At 47.0% G+C, this 22,782-nt stretch overlaps 1 protein-coding gene across 1 annotated transcript; it reads left to right on the top strand.

The window, feature by feature from the left end:
• Positions 1-6,104: 6,104 nt before the first annotated feature.
• Positions 6,105-22,761, top strand: LOC136381449 (pyruvate dehydrogenase phosphatase regulatory subunit, mitochondrial-like). Its single transcript, XM_066350186.1, has 5 exons — positions 6,105-6,274; positions 16,766-16,899; positions 19,642-19,723; positions 19,821-19,984; positions 22,571-22,761. The coding sequence occupies exons 2-5, from the start codon at positions 16,839-16,841 to the stop codon at positions 22,759-22,761; spliced, it is 498 nt and encodes a 165-aa protein (XP_066206283.1). The 5' UTR covers positions 6,105-6,274; positions 16,766-16,838.
• The last annotated feature ends 21 nt before the right edge of the window (positions 22,762-22,782 follow it).

Below are 22,782 nucleotides of genomic sequence, written 5' to 3'. Positions count from 1 at the left end.
AATATCATGAGAAAAATGGCTCATGAGAAATGTGTAATTCTGCTCTGAGAGGTCAAAAATCACACAAGGTATAACTGACAACTGACATTTTATGGAAAAAGAAAAGCCAAAAACACTCATCTTCTTGAAAAATAGTGCACTGGTGGTTATGACAGCCTGCAAAGTACAGGTCAACAGTGACAACTGAAAGCAGCTTTAGGACTTAGCAAATTCTTTTAATTGATTGATTTTAGAGAGAGGAGAGAAAAAAGAAAACATCAATTTGTTGTTCCACTTATTTATGCAATCATTGGTATTTTTCTTGTATGTGCCCTGACTGGGGATTGAACCTGCAACCCTGACATGCTGAATGATGCCCTAACCAACTGAGCTACCCGGCTAGGGCAGGACTTAGCATTTTTAAGTGGAGGTAAAAAATGGTGACAGGTGAGGAAGCAGGCAGAAATCTATACAGCTTGTTCACAAATTACTGCATGTAAACAAAATGTAATTAACACATTAGATTTCACTCCATTGCATCCACCATTTCCTACAGACAACTAGGTTGCTCCCAAATTCCTATGCACAGAAATGGCACAGGCCAAATGACGGACTCTTCTAAAAAAACTTGTGAAGTTTTTCTACTCAAATTGCCACATCTGGGTATTAGAAAGGGCTACCTCAAGACTATACCTCAGATCTGTAAGTCTATCACTTCTTCTTTCTGGGCAGGTTGATGACCCCAAGCTTTAAAACTTTAGCTTAATGCCTTAAATATATATATTTAAAACATTTTACTTATTGATTGATTTTACCGGGGTGAGGGGATCAGAAGTAGTTGCTTCATTCTAGCCCAGGGGTCAGGAACCTTTTTGGCTGAGAGAGCCATGAACGCCACATATTTTAAAATGTAATTCCGTGAGAGCCATACAATATGTTTAACACTAAATACAAGTAAACGTGTGCACTTTATGTAAGACCAACACTTTTAAAGTACAATAAGTCTCTGAATTCTTTTTAATAACGTTGTTATACTGTTGCTAACCAATGATGAATAAAGTACTTCTTACCATTGATGCGACTTCTGGTGCTGCATGGTTTTGCTGATGGCTTTGTAGTCTGGTTGATACGTGGTGAGGTTAAGCTTCATGCAGGTGTTGAGACTTCCATCCATTAAACGTGATCATAGGTTGGTCTTAACGTTCTTTAGATGTGAGAAAGACTGCTCACACGCATACGTAGAGCCAAACATTGTCAGTACAGCAATACTCACACACTGCAGTGTGTGGTATGTGACGGGAAGCGCATTCAAAGTTTTGACAATCAGCTGGTCCGCGGGTTGAAGTTTTTTCATTTCTCCCCACTTGTGTTTGCTCGCCAACTCTGCTTGCTGTCGTGCAAGTCTTTCCAAATCTTCATTCAGTGACTTGAACTTATTCACCCACATGTCTGAGGCCTTCAGGTCAGCAGCTTGTAGCTCAGAATCTCTGACAGAGACACCGGGGATGTAACTCAGGTCGGCACTGTCCACTGCACACTCGTGTGGATGGGTGATGAACTTAAAAAGACGAGTGTGCTCATTAAATTCTCCAAAGTGCGCTTTGAATGACTGCAGGAGATTAGATGTGAAGCCTGCCAGCTGCTGGAGATCAAGATGTTTAGCAGGGTCACTTGCTGTGCATGCATCTTTAAACTCTCCCAATTTTTCAAAGTGTAGTAAACGACCTGTTTCAATGTCAGCGATGAAGAGTTCCAGCTTGTTATCAAATGCAAACACTGCTTGTTGAAGGGATAAGACTATTTCCAACACCTTGCATTTTCACCTTGAGCTGGTTCAGATGTTCAGTACAAGATAGTAGAACTTCAGGAGCCACTCAGTGTTAGCTAACTCAGGATACTCAATGTTTTTCATTTCAAGAAAAGTCCAGATTTCGCTCAGACAAGCTGCGAGACAGCTGAGCACCTTCCCTCTTGACAACCAACGCACATTGCTGTGCAGAAGCAGATCAGGATAATTATTCCCAACTTTATCCAGCAGTGTTTTAAACTGGCGATCATTTAAAGCTCGGGCAACAATAAAGTCGACCACTCGAATGACCAGCGACATCACCTCACCAAGCTGCTCGCCACACATCTGAGCACAAAGCGCCTCCTGATGTAGGATGCAGTGAAAACTTAGGATGGGTCTCTTTTCATGTTCACGAAGAAGCGCTACGGATCCTCTGTTTTTCCCCCACCATGCACGGAGCACCATCAGTACACACCGAAATAAGTTTATCCATTGGTAGATTTTTTTCTTTAGCAAACTCAGTGAAAGACTGGAATAAATCCTCCCCTCTTGTTGTCTCTTTCATAGGCAAAACAGCAAGACTTTCCTCACGTAGTGTGTCACCGACAGCATACCTTGCAATCACACTGAACTGGGATAAATGGCTTACGTCTGTTGACTCATCCAAAGCGAGAGAAAAGAATGGTGCTGTATTTATGTCCTTCACTTGTGTTGCCTCAATTTGATTTGCCATCATGATGGTATGATTGTGAACAGTTCTTGCCGACAAAGGCATGTCTTTTATTCGTTTGATTATCTTGTCTTTATCCGAAAAGTCGTCAAAAAGTTCACTGGCAACATCAAGCATGAATGTTTTGGCATACTCCCTATCTGTGAATGGCTTTCCGTTTCTCACAATTGCTAAAGCACCAGCAAAGCTAGCCAAATTCCAGTCACCTTGTTGGGTCCAAACATGGAGTTGTTGCTGACTAGCTTGCACTCTGCACAGTAGCTCTCAACATGCTTTCTTCCTGATGTCCCCTGCTGGATATGTCGATGCAAATGTAATATGGTGTCTGTCAAAGTGCCGCTTTATATTTGACCGTTTCACCAATGCAATTTTATCATTGCATATTAGACACACTGCAGAACCTGCTTTCTCCACAAAGGCAAATTCCTCTGTCCATTCCTGCTGAAAAGTACGATACTCCTCATCTTTTTTTCTTTTAGCCATCTTCTTCGTCAAAAGGGTTTCTGCAATTAGCTAGCTGACTACTTGATTAAAAGGAGGGAAGTTTACTTCCTGACCTCACACAATCTGTGCACGTTATGTATTTTTTTTTTTTTTTTTTCATTTTTCTGAAGCTGGAAACGGGGAGAGACAGTCAGACAGACTCCCGCATGCGCCCGACCGGGATCCACCCGGCACGCCCACCATGGGGCGACGCTCTGCCCACCAGGGGGCGATGCTCTGCCCATCCTGGGCGTCGCCATATTGCGACCAGAGCCACTCTAGCGCCTGGGGCAGAGGCCACAGAGCCATCCCCAGCGCCCGGGCCATCTTTGCTCCAATGGAGCCTTGGCTGCGGGAGGGGAAGAGAGAGACAGAGAGGAAAGTGCGGCGGAGGGGTGGAGAAGCAAATGGGCGCTTCTCCTGTGTGCCCTGGCTGGGAATCGAACCCGGGTCCTCCGCACGCTAGGCCGACGCTCTACCGCTGAGCCAACCGGCCAGGGCCGTTATGTATTATCCAATAAAAATTTGGTGTTGTCCCGGAGGACAGCTGTGATTGGCTCCAGCTACTCACAACCATGAACATGAGCGGTAGGAAATGAATGGATTGTAATACATGAGAATGTTTTATATTTTTAACATTATTATTTTTTTTTACAGAGATAGAGTCAGAGAGAGGGATAGATAGGGACAGACAGGAATATAGAGAGATAAGCATCAATCATCAGTTTTTCGTTGTGACACCTTAGTTGTTCATTGATTGCTTTCTCATATGTGCCTTGACCGCGGGCCTTCAGCAGACTGAGTAACCCCTTGCTCAAGCCAGCGACCTTGGGTCCAAGCTGGTCAGCTTTGCTCAAACCAGATGAGCCCGCACTCAAGCTGGCGACCTCAGGGTCTCAAACCTGGGTCCTCCGCATCCCAGTCCTACACTGTATCCACTGGGCCACCGCCTGGTCAGGCCATTATATATTTATTTATTTATTTTATTAAAGATTTGTCTGCAAGCCAGATGCAGCCATCAAAAGAGCCACATCTGGCTCGCAAGCCATAGGTTCCCGACCCCGGTTCCAGCTGTTCATTGGTTGCTTGAGTATGTGCCTTGACCAGGCAAGCCCAGGGTCTTAAATCAGTGACCTCAGTGTTCCAGGTTGGTGCTCTATCCATCGCACAGCCACTGGCCAGGCAGCCTATTAAAAAAAACATTTTTTTTTAAATTTAGTGAGAGGAGGGGAGACAGAGATAGACTCCCCTGCAAGTGCCCCCACTGGGGTCAACCCATCCACCTGGCAAGCCCACTTGGGAGCAATGCTCTGCTATCTGGGTCCCTTGCTCCCTTGCAACCAGAGCCTTTTTTTTTTTTTTTTTTGTATTTTTCCGAAGCTGGAAACAGGAAGGCAGTCAGACAGACTCCCGCATGTGCCCGACCGGGATCCACCCAGCATGCCCAGCAGGGGGTGATGATCTGCCCATCTTAGGGCGTCCCTCTGCAGCAATCAGAGCCATTCTAGCGCCTGAGGCAGAGGCCACAGAGCCATCCTCAGCGCCCGGGCAAACTTTGCTCCAGTGGAGCCTTGGTTGTGGGAGAGAAAGAAAGAGACAGAGAGGAAGGAGAGGGGGAGGGGTGGAGAAGCAGATGGGTGCTTCTCCTGTGTGCCCTGGCTGGGAATCGAACCCGGGACTCCTGCACACCAGGCCGACGCTCTACCACTGAGCCAACCAGCCAGGGCCCAGAGCCATTTTTTAGCACCTCAGGTGAAGGTCATGGAGCCATACTCAGCACCCAGGGCCAACTCGGTCCAATTGAGCTGTGGCTGCAAGAGGGGAGAAGAGAAAAAGAGAAGTAAGAGGAGGAGGGGTGAAGAAGCTGTGGGCACTTTTCCTGTATGCCCTGACCAGGAATGGAACCCGGAACATCCACACACCAGGCTGACACTCTACCACTGAGCTAACTGGCCAGGGCCTAAAAATTAAATATTTATCTATAGATTAAATATTTGTCCTAGATTCTAGGACAAAAAACCCAGAATGCCTTGAACTTTCATTGAAGCCAAATTAGCAAGAGGCATAGTTTCTCTTCTCAGGCAGCTGGATCTCATTTGGGCTGTCTTGTGTGAATTAATTGACGAGTGTATAAAGCATGCAGATTGGTGGGCTGGTATGGTGACACAGGGGTCCCTGGAACATTACTGCCAGTCTAGAAAGGCAGAAGCCACATTTCTTGTGCACTGCTGAATCCTATCACCCAACAGAGTGCCTGGCCACAAGAGGCCATCCATAAAATAAGATTGGCTTATATGGTGAGATGGATCTGAATCCATAGAATGAGAACCTGAAGTGTGTGATGCAACATTCAGGAACAGGTATATATTCTTAGATGCTAACCATTTAAAGAAACATTTACTGGGCTGTGTGCCAAACACTGTACTAAGTGTTTAGCACTGCTCTGCTTCAGATTAAGGTTCTGTCATGTGGGAAGAGAGCTTGCATTCAGCAGGAAAGACAGCCAGCAAACACTTACATACTTTATGTAATGATGAATTTCTTGATTTTATAGAAAGAAAAAAAGCAGGGTCATGTGATAATAAGGGAGCGGTGGGTGATTCCTTTTTCTCTGGCCCAGACAAGCTAGAATGGTGAATGGTGCAGAGTACAATCCCGCCTTCCAGATAGAGGCAATACAACCCACAAGATTTCCAATCAGTTTAGCCAGGGTCTCGTCCAGAAGCGTCAGAACAACTTCCAGAAAAAAGGCGACTGTCAGTCCTAGAAGCCTTTTAATGCCCTAAGACTATGGTAGTTTGGGGCTGCAGACCCACGTGGGACTAGACCTGAAACGCTCCTCGAAGGTAGACAGAACTCCCGCGCTTCCACACACCCCGGAGGGGCTGCGGCCCATCTCGGACATCCCGGTTGCACTTGCAGAAATTAACAGGTGCCCAGGATCAAGTTCTAAGGAGGCCTCCAACTCGCCTTCACCTTGGCGCAAAGAAAGACCGAGCGAGACCCTAACAAGCCCCACGTGCAGGGGCGGGGCTGCAGCGGTGACGCCAGGGCGCGTGCGCGAGTGAGATAACGCGCCGGCGTACTCTTGCTGGGGGGGGGGGGGGGGGGGATCGTAAAGCGCGGAAGGTCGCGGTCTCCGCTCCCCCGGAACACTTTGTCCCCTCCGTCCCACCCTTTCCCATTCCCTGTTCCCCCCTCACTTTTCCGCCCCGGGACCCCTGGTGACGGTTGTGGCTGCTGCCAGTCCTCCGCCGGGTGTTGCCGAGCGCGGAGCCCGTGGGGTCTGTGAGGTAAGGAGACAGCTGCGGCGCCGCTCTGACGGCCCCGGCCGCAGGGGCCTTAGCGCCCCGACCGCGGCGTCCTGTCTTTCCGCTTCGGTCTCGCTCGGGGGTCCGCGCCGTCCCTCGTTTCCTGTCGGTTCTGCCTGGTTCTCCCGGGGAGACGCGTCCTGGCGCCAGGTCTCGGCCGGCGCGGCCGAGAGAGGCCCCGCCTGATGCCTCATACCCCGCGGCTCGGCTCCGCTCGCGGAGGCTGTCCCGGCCCCGGGACCCGTACTCGGCCGCCCCCTCCGGGTGTTCGGGGTGACCCCGCTTGTGCCCCGCGCCTCGGGCTGGCACCCCCGCAGCGCAGGTGAGGCCGGTCCAGCCGGGTCTTCCTCTGCAGGTGGAATGGTTTCCCGCGCTGAGACGTGCGGTCCACCTGTGCTTTACTAACTCGTGCGACTGCTGCAGAGTCCTGCAGTCAAGTCACCCGGGAAACCTCGGCTGGGGCAGCGTCTTAATGCTTGTCCGCTCGGGTCTGACGCGAATGACACTCGGAGTTGCTTCAGGAATCTTGAAGTCCATTTGCTAAGCATGTACGCCGGCCACACGGGGATGCGGGTGGGCCGGGCCCCAAGGCACGCTTTTCCCGTGCGGGGACTTACACTGGTTTGTTCAGCTTGCCTGATGGCCTGGTACACTTGTTGAAAAATACAGCACCGTGTGAAAAAGAAAAAAAAAAGAAAACAAGAAAAATACAGCACCGTGGACCAGGAGGATCAGAATCGCCGGAGAGGGAGCTCGCGAATTTTTTTTTTTTAAGAAGTGTCCCAGGTGGCTCTTCAACCGAGGCAGATGTGGGAAATGTTCTGTTAATCCGTCTGTCCCCGCCCGGTCTTCCTTGGGGCCAGCAGCCCTGTGCACAGGGTGCGGTACCGTCCCGAGGAACAGCTCGGAGAGAGTTAGAGCTGGCCTCTTGCTCTTGCTGGTGTGAACGGATCTGAGCATAACCAGCCCCAGTATTGACGTTGTTTATAGCAGAAGTTATTCTTAGCAGGGAACATTATGCAGTCATTTTCTTTTTATTATTATTTTTAAAGTTTATTTTAAACGAGATTATACATCTTATTTTGTTTTTTTTTCTCCAGTGGCTTTACCTTCTTTGCTATCAAGCTTCACTTTGCTTTTGTTTCCAAACGGACTAGGCTAGACTGGTTGGTCCCTTCCTTTCCTTCAGTTTGCATCCACTTTAATTTTTTTTTTCAAGGAGGTAGATGAGAAGCATCAACTGATAGTTGCAGTTTAGTTGTTCATTGATTGCTTCTCATACATGCCTTGACTGCGGCTGGGGGCTCAAGCTGAGCCAGTGACCCTTGCTCTTCACTGGCTTTATTTTTTTTCAACTAACAACTATAGTATTGCCCCCACCCCATGCCCTTTGCTTTCTGTCTGGCACTTAAATTTTTTTTTTTAAATTTTTGACATATATTACTAGTTTCAGGTGTACCACGTAGTGATTAGACATTTCTTACGAAGTGATCAACCCAATAAGTCTAGTACCTGTGTGACACCTTACATAGTTATTACAATATTATTGACTATATTCCCTTTACTGAACTTCTCTTTGACTATATATATTTTTTCAAAGATTTTATTTATTGATTTTACAGAGAGAAGTGGCGAGATGAGAAGTATCAACTCATAGTTGCTTCACTGTAGTTCATTGGTTGCCTATTGTATATGCCTTGACCTGGCAAGCCCAGGACTTGGAACCAGTGTCCTCAGCATGGCAGGTTGACACTCTATTCACTGTGCCATCACAGGCCAGGCTGAGCTATCTGGCCAGGGCTATGACTATTTTTATTACTGGCAATTTGTGTTTCTTAATCCTTTTTTTTTTAACCCTCTCCCCCAACCTCCCTCCCATCTGGCAACTATCAATTTGTTCTCTGTATATGTGAATGTGTTTTTGTTTTATTTTGCTTTTTAAGATTTCACATATAAGTGAAATCATATGGTATTTGTTTTTCTGTCTGACTTATTTTACTTAGCATAATACCTCTAGGTCCATATGACAAGATTTCATTCTTCATTGTGGCTGAGTAACATTCCATTGTATAGGTGTACCACAGCTTTTTTACCCATTCATCTGTTGATGGACCCTTCGTTTGCTTGCACATCTTGGCTGTTGTAAATAATGCCACAATAAATGGGTGCATATACCTTTTAAAATTAGTATTTTGGATTTCTTTGAATAAATACTCAGCAGTGGAATTGCTGGGTAATTTGGTAGGTTCATTTTTAATTTTTTCAGGACCCTCCCTACTGTTTTGCATAGTGGCTGCACCATTTATGGTCTCACCAGCAGTGCACAGAGGTTCCCTTTTCTCCACATCGTTGTCAACACTTGTTGTTTGTAGATCAGTGTATTTATCTGTTTGTTTATTGGGAGAGAGAGGCAGGGAGAGAGAGAGACAGGAACAGAACATCGAGCTGCTCCTGTATGTGCCTTGACCTGGGGTCGAACTGGCAACTTCATGCTCTGAAATGATGCCCAACCAATTGAGCTATCCGGCCAGGGCTGTTTGTTAATTTATTGATGATGGCCATTCTGACAGGTGTGAGGTGACAATCTCATTGTGGTTTTAATTTTTGTTTCTCTGATGATTAGTGATGTTGTCATAGTGTATAATCATTTTAATGTGTTGCTGAATTTGGTTTGTTAATTTTTTTTTTTTTTTTACAGGGACAGAGAGTCAGAGAGAGGGACAGATAGGGACAGACAGACAGGAACGGAGGGAGATGAGAAGCATTAATCATCAGTTTTTTGTTGCGACACCTTAATTGTTCATTGATTGCTTTCTCATATGTGCCTTGACCGCAGGCCTTCAGCAGACCAAGTAACCCCTTGCTCGAGCCAGCGACCTTGGGTCCAAGCTGGTGAGCTTTTTCTTTTTATGCTCAAGCCAGATGAGCCCGCACTCAAGTTGGCAACCTCTGGGTCTCGAACCTGGGTCCTCCACATCCCAGTCCAGCGCTCTATCCACTGTGCCACCGTCTGGTCAGGCAGTTTGTTAATATTTTGTTGGGGCTTTTTGTGTCTATGTTTATCAGGAATATTGGCCTTTAATTTTCTTTTTTTCTTTTTTGTGACAGAGTCAGGGAGGGACAGATAGGGACAGACAAGAAGGGAGAGAGATGGGAAGCATCAGTTCTTCATTGCAGCACCTTAGTTGTTTATTGATTGCTTTCTCATGTGTCTTGACGGGGGGGGGGGGGGGGAGCGTGTACAGCAGAGCGAGTGACCCCTTGCACAAGCCAGCAACCTTTGGGCTCAAGCCAGCAACCATGGGGTCATGTCCATGATCCCACACTCAAGCCAGCGCCCTGGGGGTTTCAAATCTGGGTCTTCCATGTCCCAGTCTGATGCTCTGTCCACTGCCACCGCCTGGTCAGGCTCTACTGTGGTCTTTATTATTTCCTTTCTTCTACTCACTTTGGGCTTTTTTTCTAGTTACTTTAAGTGTACATTTAGATATTTCCTCTCTCTCTCTCTCTCTTTTACATTTAGGTTGTTTATTTTAAATTTTTCTTGTTTCTTGAGGTGGGCATGTGTTGTTGCTATGTATTTCACTCTTAGAAGTGCTTTTACTTTGTCCCACAGATTTTGAGTCATTTTCAATTGTCTGAAGGTATCTATTGATTTTTTTCCCTTGATTTTGTTAACTCATTCATTGTTTAGTGGCATGTTATTTAACCTCCACATTTTAGTGTTTTTCAGTTTTCTTCTTGTCATTGATTTCCAGATTTATACCATTGTGATCAGAGAAGATGCTTGATCTGATTTCAGTCTTCTTAAATTTATTGAGACGTCTTTTGTGTCCTAACATGTAGTCTATCCTGGGAAATGTTCCATGTGCACTTGAAATAATGTGTATTCTGCTGCCTTTGAATTAAGTCCACCTTAGTCTAATGTGTCATTTATGGCCACTGTGTCCTTGTCGATTTTCTGTCTGAATGATCTACCCATCGTTGTCAATGGGATGTTAAAATCTCCTATTATGACTGTAGTACTGTCACTCTGTCCCTTTCTGTCCATCAAACTGGTGACACAGTGGATAGAGCGTCAGTCTGGAACACTGAGGTCCCAGGTTCGAAACCTTGAGGTTGCCAACTTGAGCACGGGATCATCAAAATGATCCGATGGTCGTGGGCTTGAACAAGGGATCACTGGCTTCGTGCGAATCCCCCACTCTCCTGCTTAAGGTACATAAGAAAAGCAGTCAGTGAACAACTAAAGTGACTCAAGTATGAGTTGATGCTTCTCGTCTTCCACCCTCCATCTCTCCTGCTCTTCCCCTCCACCCCCCACCTCACCCCCTCACTAAAAAAATTTTTTTAGGTGTTTCTGTGTTGGGTGCATAGATGTTTATATCTTCTTATTGGATTAATCCCTTTATTATTATAAAATGACCTTGACCTGTGTTTCTTGTTATAGCCCTTGTTTTTAGGTCTGTTTATCTGTTATAGGATTGCTACCCTTTTAAAATTTTTTCATTTGCATGAAATACCGTTTTCTATCTCTTTACTTTCAGCATGTGTATTTCTTCTGAACTGGGTCTCTTGTAAGCAGCATATGTATGGGTCTTTTTTTTTTAATCTATCCAGGCACCCTATGTCTTTTGAGTGGCGCATTTAGTCCATTAACATTTAAAGAATTACTGATAGGTACCATATTTCCCCATGTATAAGACGCTGCCATGTGTAAGATGCACCTTAATTCTGGGACCCGAAATTTGAAAAAAAATGTATTAAAGTTATTGAATTCAGGTTTTAGTCATCATAAAATTCATACAACTCCTCATCACTGTCAAAACTCCCATCTATTAGCTTGTCCTCATCTGTGTCTGATGACGAATCACTGTCTTCAACAATGAGCGTAAAAACAAGCGTGAAAAAGTGGGAAATGCAAGTAAAAAAAATCTACAACCTCTGTATAAGACTCACCCAGGTTTTAGACCCCAAATTTTTTAGAAAAATGTGCATTTTATACATGGGGGGAAAATGGTATGTAGTTATTGTCATTTATTAACTGTTTTGTGATTGTTTTGTAATCCTTCTCTGTTCCTTTTTTATTCTCTTGCTGTATCCTCTTGTACGTTGGTGACTTTCTAGTGTTGTGTTTGGATCCTTTTCTCTTATTTCTCATATGTATCTTGTAGCTTTCTTGCTTTGTGGCTGCCTTGTGCTTCCTGTGTACCCAGCTGTGTGTATCACGGTCTGTTTTAAGTTGATGATTACTTAAGTTTGAACACATTCTGAATCACTACAATTTTTATGTATCCGCTCCCCGTTTTTGTCACTACTTTTGACTTCTGTGTGTATGTATTGATATGTCCCTTGATTTATTGTTGTAATTACACATGATCTTTCTACTTTAGTCTTTTAACCTTTATACTAGTTTTATAGTTAGTTGATGGACTGCTTTTACTAAATTTGCCATTGCTAGTGAGAATTTTTTCCTTTCCTATATTTTCTTACTCATAATTTTGATGTTTTCTACTTAAAGAAGTCCCTTTAACATCTTCTAATGCTGGTGAAGTGGTGATGAACGCCTTTAGCTTTATCTTGTCTAGGAAACTTTCTCCTTTGAGTCTAAATGATAGTCTTTTTTTTTTTTTTTACAGAGAGAGAGAGAGAGAGGGATATATAGGGACAGACAGACAGGAATGGAGAGATATGAGAAGCATCAATCATCAGTTTTTCATTGCGACACCTTAGTTGTTCATTGATTGCTTTCTCATATGTGCCTTGACTGTGGGCCTTCAGCAGACCAAGTGACCCCTTGCTTGAGCCAGCGACCTTGGGTCCAAGCTGGTGAGCTTTGCTCAAACCAGATCAGCCCGCGCTCACACTGGTGACCTCGAGATCTCGAACCTGGGTCCTGCGCATCCCAGTCTGATGCTCTATCCACTGTGCCACCACTTGGTCAGGCTAAATGATAGTCTTGTGGCATAGAGTAATCTTGGTTATAGGTCTTTGCTTTTCATCACTGAATATTTTGTGCCAGTCCCTTCTGGCCTGCGGAGTTTCTGTTGAGAAATCAGCTGATAGTTATGGGAGCTGCCTGGTATGTGACTGACTGCTTTTCTGTTGATATTTTAATAGTTTTTCTTTGTCTTTAACTTTTGGTAATGTAATTATGATGTGTCTTGGTTTGGGCCTCTTTGGGTTCATCTTGTTGGAGACTCTGCACTTCCTGGACTTGTATGTGTTTCCTTTACTAGATTAGGGTAGTTCAGCTGTTATTTCTTCAAATAAGTTTTAAATTCTTTGCTCTATTGCTTCTCCTTCTGGTACCCCTATGATGTGACTGTCAGTACACTGGATGTTGTCCCATTTAAACTATTCTCATTTAAAACGTTTTTTCCTTTTTGCTGTTTTGATTGTGTGTTTTCTGCCTCTTTGTCATCTGGATAGCTGATTTGTTCCTTTGCTTCATCTGATGTGCTGTTGATTCCCTCTAATGCATTCTTCATTTCAGTTATTGCATTCCTCATTTCTCATTAGTTTTTTTATGTTCTCTTTCTGTTGGAAGTTCGCACTGAGTTCATCTCTTCTTCCCCTATGGTCATTGAGCATTCTTTTAACCAGTGTTTTCAACTCTGTATCCAGTAGATTGCTTTTCTGCATTTTGTTTAGTCCTCTTTCCGTAGTTTTGTCCTGTTCTTTCATTTGAGGCATGTTTCTTTGCCTCCTCCTTCTGGCTACCGCTCTTTGTTTCTGTGTTATAGGTAGATCTCTTATGCCTCCCGGTCTTGGTAGAGTGGCCTTCTGTAGTAGGTGTCTTGTGAGGCCCAGTGGCGAAGACTCCCTCAGTCACCCGAGCTGGGTGCTTTAGAGGTGTCCCTTGTGTGGGTTGTTTGTGCATTGAGGTTGTAGTTGAGCCCTGATTGCTATTGGCATGTCAATGGGAGGATTGACCCCCAGGCTAACTAGCTGTGAGGGCTGGTCGTGACTACAGTGGGCAAGCTGTTGTGTGGGGACTGACCCCATGGAGTATGAGTCGCTTTAGCAGGACTTTGGTGCCAACCAAATCTGCCCTTGGAGTGTCTCATTGTGGAGCTGGTTAGGTGGTGCTCTGCAGTGGTTTGAAGCTGGCTACTGGATGTGGTGTTTCTAATTTTTTTTTCTTTTTTTTTCATTTTTCCAAAGCTGGAAACGGGGAGGCAGTCAGACTCCCGCATGCGCCTGACTGGGATCCACCCGGCATGCCCACCAGGGGGTGATGCTTTGCCCCTCTGGGGCATCGCTCTGTTGCATCCAGAGCCATTCTAGCACCTGAGGCAGAGGCCACAGAGCCATCCCCAGCGCCCGGGCCATCTTTGCTCCAATGGAGCCTCACTGCGGGAGGGGAAGAGAGAGGGAGGAAGGAGAGGGGGAGGGGTGGAGAAGCAAATGGGCACTTCTCCTGTGTGCCTTGGCCGGGAATCGAACCCGGGACTCCTGCACGCCAGGCCGATGCTCTACCACTGAGCCAACCGGCCAGGGCCTGGATGTGGTGTTTCTTTAGCCCCTCAGAAGGAGCTCTGGTGCTAGTCAAGGTCAGCACGGTTTGTGTCTAGCATGGGGCCACCTGGTGGGAGCTACAAAGTGTTTTGTGGGGTGGTCACCACATGTGCTTTGAGGTACTTAGGAGAGGCTGTGCTGTGAACTGAGGCCAGTTGTCACTAGCACTGAGCTTGACATTCTTTGATGGGCAGCATGATGTGTGTTGAGGCTGGCCATCACTGTGCTGGGCTTATGGCTGCTTAGTCAAAGCTTCATTCCAGGCCAGCACTGACTGCAGCTTATGGCAGGCTTGGGGCCACCTGGTGGGAAGTACATGCAAGTTGATACCAGTTACCACCTGTGCCAGGGCTGGAGTCGCTTAGTAAGAAGTACAGGGCTCGCTGAGGCAAGCTGATGCTTGTTTGGGGTTTGTGGATCTTTGAGACATTTTAGAAATGTCCACTCTGGGAGGCAAGGCTGTCTGCGCCTATGGAAAAGCTGCTGGAAGAGCTCCGGCTAGGCGCAGCTCCAGCTGGGTGCTCGAGTTGAGTGGGGCCGGGTCTGAGGATCTCACCAGGTCAGGGAATGGTGTTAGCAGTGTTAATGGAGAGCTCGGATTTGGCCCCTTCCTGCACTGGGTGGGAGGAGAGTACAACAAGGGAACGCATGGCAACTGCCACACTCTGTCCTCAGAGAAAATTGCCCTGACCCTGACCTCTGCCCACCAGAACTTGCCCTGAAGCTAGTCTGTTTAGCTCCTCCTCATGTCTCTGGTGCTTTGTGAGCTGCTACCCCTGTCGTGGAGCCCAAATCTAGTGGGTCTGTGAGAAGCCAGTACATGTATGGCCCCTCAAGAGGAACCCCTGGGACTCCAGCAGCCCTCTAGCTCAGCCCCAGTCCCCACTGGTTAACACAGCCAGGTGTTGTGGGGTCTCGTCTTCCCAGCAATGGTGCCCTGAGGTGGGGGGCCTGGCTCTACTCCTCATGGAGGATCTTTGCAACTGAGAAATATCTCCTGACTCTCTTTTTCCTTTTTCTTTCTTTTCTTTTTTCTGAAGTGAGACACTCTAACCATCTGGGGCATTGCTCCATTGCAACCGGAGCCATTCTAGCACCTGAGGCGGAGGCCATGGATCCATCCTCAGCGCCCAGGCCAACTTTGCTCCAATGGAGCCTTGGCTGCAGGAGGGGGAGAGAGAGAGAGAAAGGAGGGGGGGAAAGGTAGAGAAGCAAATGGGCGCTTTTCCTGTGTGCCCTGGTCGGAAAGTGAACCCGGGACTTCCATACACTAGGCCAAAGCTCTACTAAGCCAACTGGCCAGAGCCTCTTTTATTTTTTTAGTGGGAGGACAAGAGGCAGACAGACAAGACTCTCACATGCGACCTGAATCCACCCGGCAAGTCCACTAGGGGTCAATGCTCTGCCCATATGGGATTTTACTCTGTTGTTCAGCAACTGAGCTCTTCTTAGTGCTTGAGTTGGAGTCTGTAGAGCCATCCTCAGCACCTGAGGCCAACTTGCTCCAGTTGAGCCATGGCTGCAAGAAGGGAAGAGAGTGAGAGAGGGGAAAGGAGATGTGAGGAGGGGCTGGAGAAGCAGATGGGTATTCTCTTGTGTGCCCTGACTGGGAATCGAACCTGGGACATCCACACACCGGGCTGACGCTCTACCACTGAGCAAACCGGTCGGGTTTCCCTCCTGATTCTCGATCAACACACCATGGATGGGGGACCTGCCCATTCTGTGTCTTTGCCCCTCTACCAGTATCAGTAACTGCTGTCTTTATGTGAACACTCTGTTCTGCCCCAGCAGTCAGTCCTGTGTCTAGTCTTTTCTCCTCCCAATCTGTAAACATGCGGAGCCTCGGAGTTCTTGTTCCTCCAAGTGTTAGGCTTTAAATATTGTACTGATATGTTACTGATCCCAAACCCCTTCCCGGTTTTCGACGTGTATCCACCGCTGCTTAGCGTGTCTGTGTGGATGCGGGATGGGTATATTTTACTTAACATCTAAAAGTTGAACACTCACACACACACTCACTCACACATACACACTCACACACTCACTCGATCCCCCACAGCCTCACAGCCTTGTTCCCTGTTCCTTCCCTCTCCTTCATGCTAAAGTGGCCCCAGTTGCTTAACTCAGAAAAGACACTTCATCCTTAGTTCTCCCTTCATCACATTTTAACATGCAGTTTGTTGGCAACTGAGTTCTAGCACCTTTACCTCCAAGACAAGCCAGTCATGTCTCTGACTCCACTGCTATCATCCTTGGCTAAGCCACCATGATGTCCCCCCCGGACTCCTGTCATAGCTTCCTAACCCACCTCAGCTTTTCCTCTCTTCTCACAATGCAGGCTCCACATGGAGCCAGAGTGATCTTGGAAGACGTATCCGAACATTTCTTTTTCTCCTTTAGTATTTTCCTTAGCACCTAGAATACAATGCCCCTATGCAGGGCAGTGCGTAACAGCGTCTGCCCGCCTTCCAGCTTTCTCTCAGACCGTCTCCCCCTCGCTCCTCATGCTGGGACATGCTGGCCTCCTTTCTGTGCTCGGGCTCACCATGGTCAGTGTCACGTCAGGGCCTTTGACACACTCCTTCCTCTGTCTGGAACACTCATAGCTGGTTCCATTTCATCCATCACGTCTTTTCAAATGTCACCTTCTTTCCTGACCATGGTATTAATAATGCTGCTAGTTACTCCCTTGGGACATTTTGTCTATTGCTGTCCCCCCCCACACACACACACAGAGTGACACACACTGCTTCCCATTCCTTTCTTTATGGCCGTGTAGTATCCTATTGCAAGGGTGAACTCCACAATTTGAAATCAGTGTCATGTTAGTGGCCATGTAGGTTGTTTCCACCTTTCAATATGACAAAACAGTGCTATAGTGTGGAACTTGAACTTGCTGCATTCACTGATGTGTGGGTCCACCTAATAGCCTTCGGCTCCATCCTGCAGGCTGGCTGCTGGCTCCACGAGGTTCTGTGCTGGCATTGTAAGCACCGCCAGGCATTTGAGCATCGAGCAGAAGATGGCAGACTATTCAAACAGACTGTACCATCAGTTGGAGCAGGAGACAGGGATCCAAACAGGTAAGTAGTGCTCTGCAGTTTTCTTGTCTGCCTGTCCATCCCCCACTTTTCACTCAGTGCCATGTCTGATCCCATATGAGCTGGCCAGGTGATTGCTAATTCAGACCAGAGTGGTCGTCCAGGCTCTGCCACTAGTCAGTGTATTACCTGGACAGGTTATTTCACTTTTTTTTTTTTCATTTTTGAGCTGCCTTAGGTTTTGTATTTTTGTTTGCTTGTTTCTAAGATGATGGGGGGGGGGGGGAGATAGTGTGACAGACTCCAGCATGCACCCCGACTGGGATCCACCTGGAAACCCCAACTATGGCTGATGCTTGAGTACAAAGCTATTTTTAGTGCCTGAGACTGATGCACTCCAATGGAGCTATCCTCAGCACCAGGGGCCATGCTCAAACCAATCAAGCCACTGGCTATAGGAGGGGAAGAGAAAGAGAAAGAGAAGAGATGGTGTGGAGTGAGGCAGATTGTCGCTTCTCCTGTGAGTACTGACTGGGAATTGAACCCAGGACGTCTGCATGCTGGGCCACCACTTTATCCACTGAGCCACCAGCCAGGGTCAGTTTCCTATATTTAAAATGAGGGGATTCAATCAGTATTCCAAATCCTTTTCATATGCTATAATTTTATTTTTTAACATTGATTTCAGTGAGATAGGAAGAGAGGGAGTGAGTGAGAGAGAGAGTCACATTGAGCTGTTTCTGTATGTGCCCTAAGTGGGAATTGAACTGGCAAACTGTGTGCTTCTGGACAATGCTCTAACCAACCGAGCTATCCAGGCAGGGCTCAGATGCTATCATTCTTATGAAAGTTTTCCTGGGCCATTTCCTCTGTATTTCACTCACTGAAGCATAGTCAGTGGCAGGACTGGTTCCTACATGGGGGGGAGGGAGTGAGGCGGAGCTTAAGTTTAGGTGCTTGGTAGTTGAATCATAGTTTGACCCAGTGGACTCCACCAATTGCTATTAAGGATATTTTTTATTTTAAAGCATGACCAAATTCTTCTTACCTGTGCAGTTAGGGGAAAGGCCACAGGGAGTTGTAAGCTACCCTGCACTGGAATACGCTGGACTGTTCTAGGAGGCAGACTCATCTACGCTGTGGTCCCACATGGTCGAAGGTAGAAAGAATGGCTCTGTTTGTTGTAAGGTGACGGATTAGCCAGAAGCCCAGAGTCGAGCCTCTCCCATGGCCGATGACACCGTTTGGTGAGCGCACTGATTATCATGAAGGAGCGAGGCCCAGTGGTGACATTTCTGGACACTCACATCTGTCACGGTTGCTCTGTAGGAGACTTTGTATAGTTTAGATCGTGGATAAGTCAAGGCTGACCCTGACAAAGGTTGGTAGGTTTTTCTTTTGCCACCTAAAGTGGCTCTGCCACATGATCAGAATGAGCACAGTGCATGGTTCACCTGCACAGCCCATTTAGAAACCATGTGACAGGTGACAGCATTTCATTAAGGAAGACAGGTTTGAATTATCTGAAATTTTGAAAAGAAAGTAAGCATTTATAACATTTCAATTTTTTTTTTCTGAAGTGAGAAGTGGGGAGGCAGGCAGACAGACTCCCACATGTGCCCGACCGGGGTCCATCCAGCATGCCCAACAGGGGGTGATGGCTCTGCACATCTGGGATGTTGCTCTGTTGCAGCCGGATTCATTGTAGCACCTGAGGCGGAGGCCATGGAGCCATCCTCAGCACCTGGGCCAACTTTACTCCAATGGAGCCTTGGCTACAGGAGGAGAAGAGAGAGACAGAGAGGAAGGAGAGGGGGAGGGGTGGAGAAGCAGATGGGCGCTTCTCCTGTGCCTTGGCCAGGAATCAAACTTGGGATTTCCACACGCCGGGCTGATGCTATACCACCGAGCCAGCCAGTCAGGGCCTAACATTTCCATTTTATATAGATCATGCTTTCCTGCAGTGTAACCTGATTGTCAGTGAAGGGTGTATTTATCTGAGGATTTCAATAAATTAAGAAAATAAATTACTCACTGTACTTCCTTTAGAAAGGTAACTGATTCAAGTCTTTCTTCATAAGAAGTAATAGTCTTCACATTGTAGGAGGATTGTCTTTGACCCTAGTATAGTAATCATTGTGTCAGGTAGGTTGATTACAACCGGCAGAAAATGACCACTTTGGGCAAAGAGCGTTTGTTGGAAGGTTGTTGGGTGCCTGTTGATTTGGCAGGAGGGTGCAGCCGGCGGCAGCCTGGCCCCGGAATGTGGGTCCCACAGCAGGCAGTGCCTCAGCTGGAACAGAGCCATGGGCATGGATGCTCGCACACGAGACCAGTGACCTCCTGTGCTTCAACTACTGGCAAGCCCAATATTCCAGGGGTCTGACTGGCTGAGCTTAGGTCTCATGCCCACTGGCTGTACTGGGGAAGGCGGTGGGGCCCAACCCCCTGGGGGCTGATGTCCTGAGTTCCCTTCACCAAGGGTTACAGTCCCACCAAAACTACGGGAGAAAAACCTTTTAAAAAGAGTGAAGAATATGGTGGAATCTGGGTTCTATTCTTCCCCCAAACGGTTTTTAGTAATGGCATCTTTTATTTTTGAGATTGATTTTATGTGCATTAAAATTTCATTTGATCCTCACAAAACTCTGAGCTGAGATTGTTTGGATGGTGGCAGTCCCGGGACTCATCACAGGTCTCCTCTCTTATAATCTCGTGGGCTTGCGTCTTTGACGTGGTACATTTGTCCTGGTCTGTCTCAGTCCGGGCTGACTTTTCTCGCAGGTTACATGAGGACAGGCTCCATCTTTCTGGCCCAGACGCAGGACCGGCTGGTCTCCCTGAAGCGCATCAACTCAAGACTGAAGTACGTATGAGGCTGGAAGCCAATCCCGGCTTTCCTGTCACACTGACCTCTGCCAGAGGGCCAGTGAATGTCATTGTCCCCTTGTGTTCTGTGGCAGTGTTATAGGCATCCCTTCTGAGATCATCTCCCTCAAGAAAGTGACGGAACTCCACCCTCTCCTCAACGTGCACGACCTGGTGGGGGCCATGCACGTGCCCGAGGATGCGGTGGTGTCCTCTGCCGACGTGGCTCTTGCCCTGGCAAGCGCTGCCTCCCAACAAGGTAAGCCGGTTTGGGGTCAGGAAGGAAGCGGTTGTCTAGGAGAGCGTCTCACATTAGCCAGCTGCACCCCAGCCACTCCTTGTACACTGGGTCTTCGTTTTTTTTGTGTGTGTGTTTTTTTTTACAGAGAGAGAGACAGGGACAGATAGACAGGAACAGAAAGATGAGAAGCATCATTAGTTTTTCGTTGCGTATTGCAACACCTGAGTTGTTCATTGATTGCTTTCTTATATGTGCCTTGACCGTGGGCCTTCAGCAGACCGAGTAACTCCTTGCTTGAGCCAGTGACCTTGGGTCGAAGCTGGTGAGCTTTGCTCAAACCAGATGATCCCGCACTCAAGCTGGCGACCTCGGGGCCTGGAACCTGGCTCTTTCGCATCCCAGTCTGACGCTCTATCCACTGCGCCACCGCCTGGTCAGGCTGGGTCTTTGTTTTAATGTACTATCTGTTGATATTTTTCCTCGGGGGCACGCACTGCTTCTGGTACTGATTTAGTCCACATCAGACTTACGGGGCTCCTTTCCCCCACTGAGCCTGGAAGCTTCAAGGTAGAGTACACCGTGGCATTTATCCCCAGCAGGGATCTCACCCTGGGTTTGAAATGACTGAGGGGAAGTCACAGCAGTGTCCATGGGGTTGTGACTTTGAATGAACTGATTCACGATGTGGTTAGATTAGACTGCAGATGTCATATTTGAACTTTTTCTCTCTTGCCCCTTCTGTGATTCCTGGAGTTTAATTGTGCACTAAAGGCAGTTATTAAATTTGCCTGCCATTTTTAACCTTGGGAAGGTCTCATTTGTAGTCTCCAGATATGGGTCCTAGCAGTTTTTTTGTTCAGTTAAAGCACTGACCCAGCCTTTTCAGTTTTTTTTTAAATTTTACCATTGATTTGAAACAGAGAGGCAGAAGGAGATGAGAGAGGGAGAATGAATTAAGTCATTGTTCTACCTAGTTGTTCCATTTAATTGTGCACTTATTGGTTACTTCTTGTATGTTCCCTGACCGGGGATAGAACTTGTGACCTAGGCACACCAAGATCACGCTCTACCCACTAAACAACCCAGCCAGGGCCTGTTTTTCAGTATTTTTTAAAATGTTTTTCTTTAAAGAAAAAAATTTTTTTAAAGACTTTATAAATTTGAGAGAGAGAGAGAATTGGGAAGGAGCAGGAAATATCAAGCCTCATATGTGCCTTTACCGGGCAAGCCCAAGGTTTTGAACTGGCGACCTCAGCATTCCAAGTCAATACTTTATCTACTGCGCCGCCACAGGCCAGGCTTCACCATTTATGATTGGCGGTCTGTAGCAAATACCTTAATTCTGGGAAAGCAGAGGATCGATGCTCCAACCCTGTCTTTACCTTGGAACAGGTGTTCAGATCTGTGACTGGACAAGCGTTCTTCATGGGATGGTCAAAAAAGGTCAAGTTACACCTGGCCGAAAGCTCTGTTGGTTAGCGTCACTGTGAAGCGCAGAGGTTCCGGTTTGATTCCCGGTCAGGGCACATACAGTAACAGATCAATGTTCTGTTTCTCTCTTCATAAAATCAATAAATAAAATTAAAAAGAAAAAAATCAAGTTATTGGCGTGGAGACAGATAAAGGACAGGATCGAATGCCAGTATTTTGTCAACTGTGCTGGTCAGGTAGGTTAGCAACAATAGGGGTCACTGGTTTTTTATGTACCTATCTTTGGGATTTTTGATGGTGACACAAACTAAGCAGATGCCGGGCTGGGCCTTTTTCTTTCTAGAGTTACTCATTAACATACTAGGTTAATGTATTGTATGCCATGTAATAAGAAGTACATGTGATTTGAGTGTATGTTCTTTAAAGCTGTCACCATGGGAGGCTTTCCCAGTATTCCCGAAATATCACTGTGCAAAATGTTTTTGGAATTCCTCTTTTAGAGTTAGCCACAGAGACTGGAATGTTCTGTGTACTCTTTCAGTCGTAAGAAATGTGGGTCAGTATTGAAATCGGAAATTAAAGGGGTAGGTTTAGAACACTATGAAATTGGTATAGACATGTTAGCTTACCTATGGACTCCCAGATGTAGTTGCTAAAAAATATATTTGGATAGGCCCTGGCCGGTTGGCTCAGTGGTAGAGCGTCAGCCTGGCGTGCAGAAGTCCCGGGTTCGATTCCCGGCCAGGGCACACAGGAGAGGCGCCCATCTGCTTCTCCACCCCTCCCCCTCTCCTTCCTCTCTGTCTCTCTCTTCCCCTCCCACAGCCGAGGCTCCATTGGAGCAAAAGATGGCCCGGGCTCTGGGGATGGCTCCTTGGCCTCTGCCCCAGGCACTAGAATGGCTCTGGTCGCAACAGAGCAACACCCCGGATGGGCAGAGCATCACCCCCTGGTGGGCGTGCCGGGCACGTGCGGGAGTCTGTCTGACTGCCTCCCCGTTTCCAGCTTCAGAAAAATACAAAAAAAAAAAAAAAAAAAGGATAAACAATAAAGTGCAGTGACTGAATGCATGGATGGCATCTCAGGATAGTAGAAGCTCGCTGGCTGCTTTTCTCAGATAATGTTCTGTCCGCACAGGAATGACTAAAAATGCACGCTCTGTTTCCCTCTCAGACAGCGGCTCACAGCTATGTCAGCAGTTAGTCAAGTACCAGGTTCTTAATGTGAAGTCATTCATAAGGCATGATGTCAAATCCAGAGGCAGACAGGGACTGCAGGAGGAGGACGGAGGCCCCACTGCGTGCAGGGCGCGGAACGCCCGTGTCTGCTTTACCTCGGTTTCCACATTCTCTCCAGTTTGGTAACAGAGGAATCAAACACATACA

This window comes from Saccopteryx leptura, chromosome 9 (genome assembly GCF_036850995.1).
Source record: "Saccopteryx leptura isolate mSacLep1 chromosome 9, mSacLep1_pri_phased_curated, whole genome shotgun sequence".
Classification (NCBI taxonomy): domain Eukaryota; kingdom Metazoa; phylum Chordata; class Mammalia; order Chiroptera; family Emballonuridae; genus Saccopteryx; species Saccopteryx leptura.
Note: the sequence above shows the minus strand (reverse complement) of the source record. Positions and strands in the feature narration are given on the sequence as shown.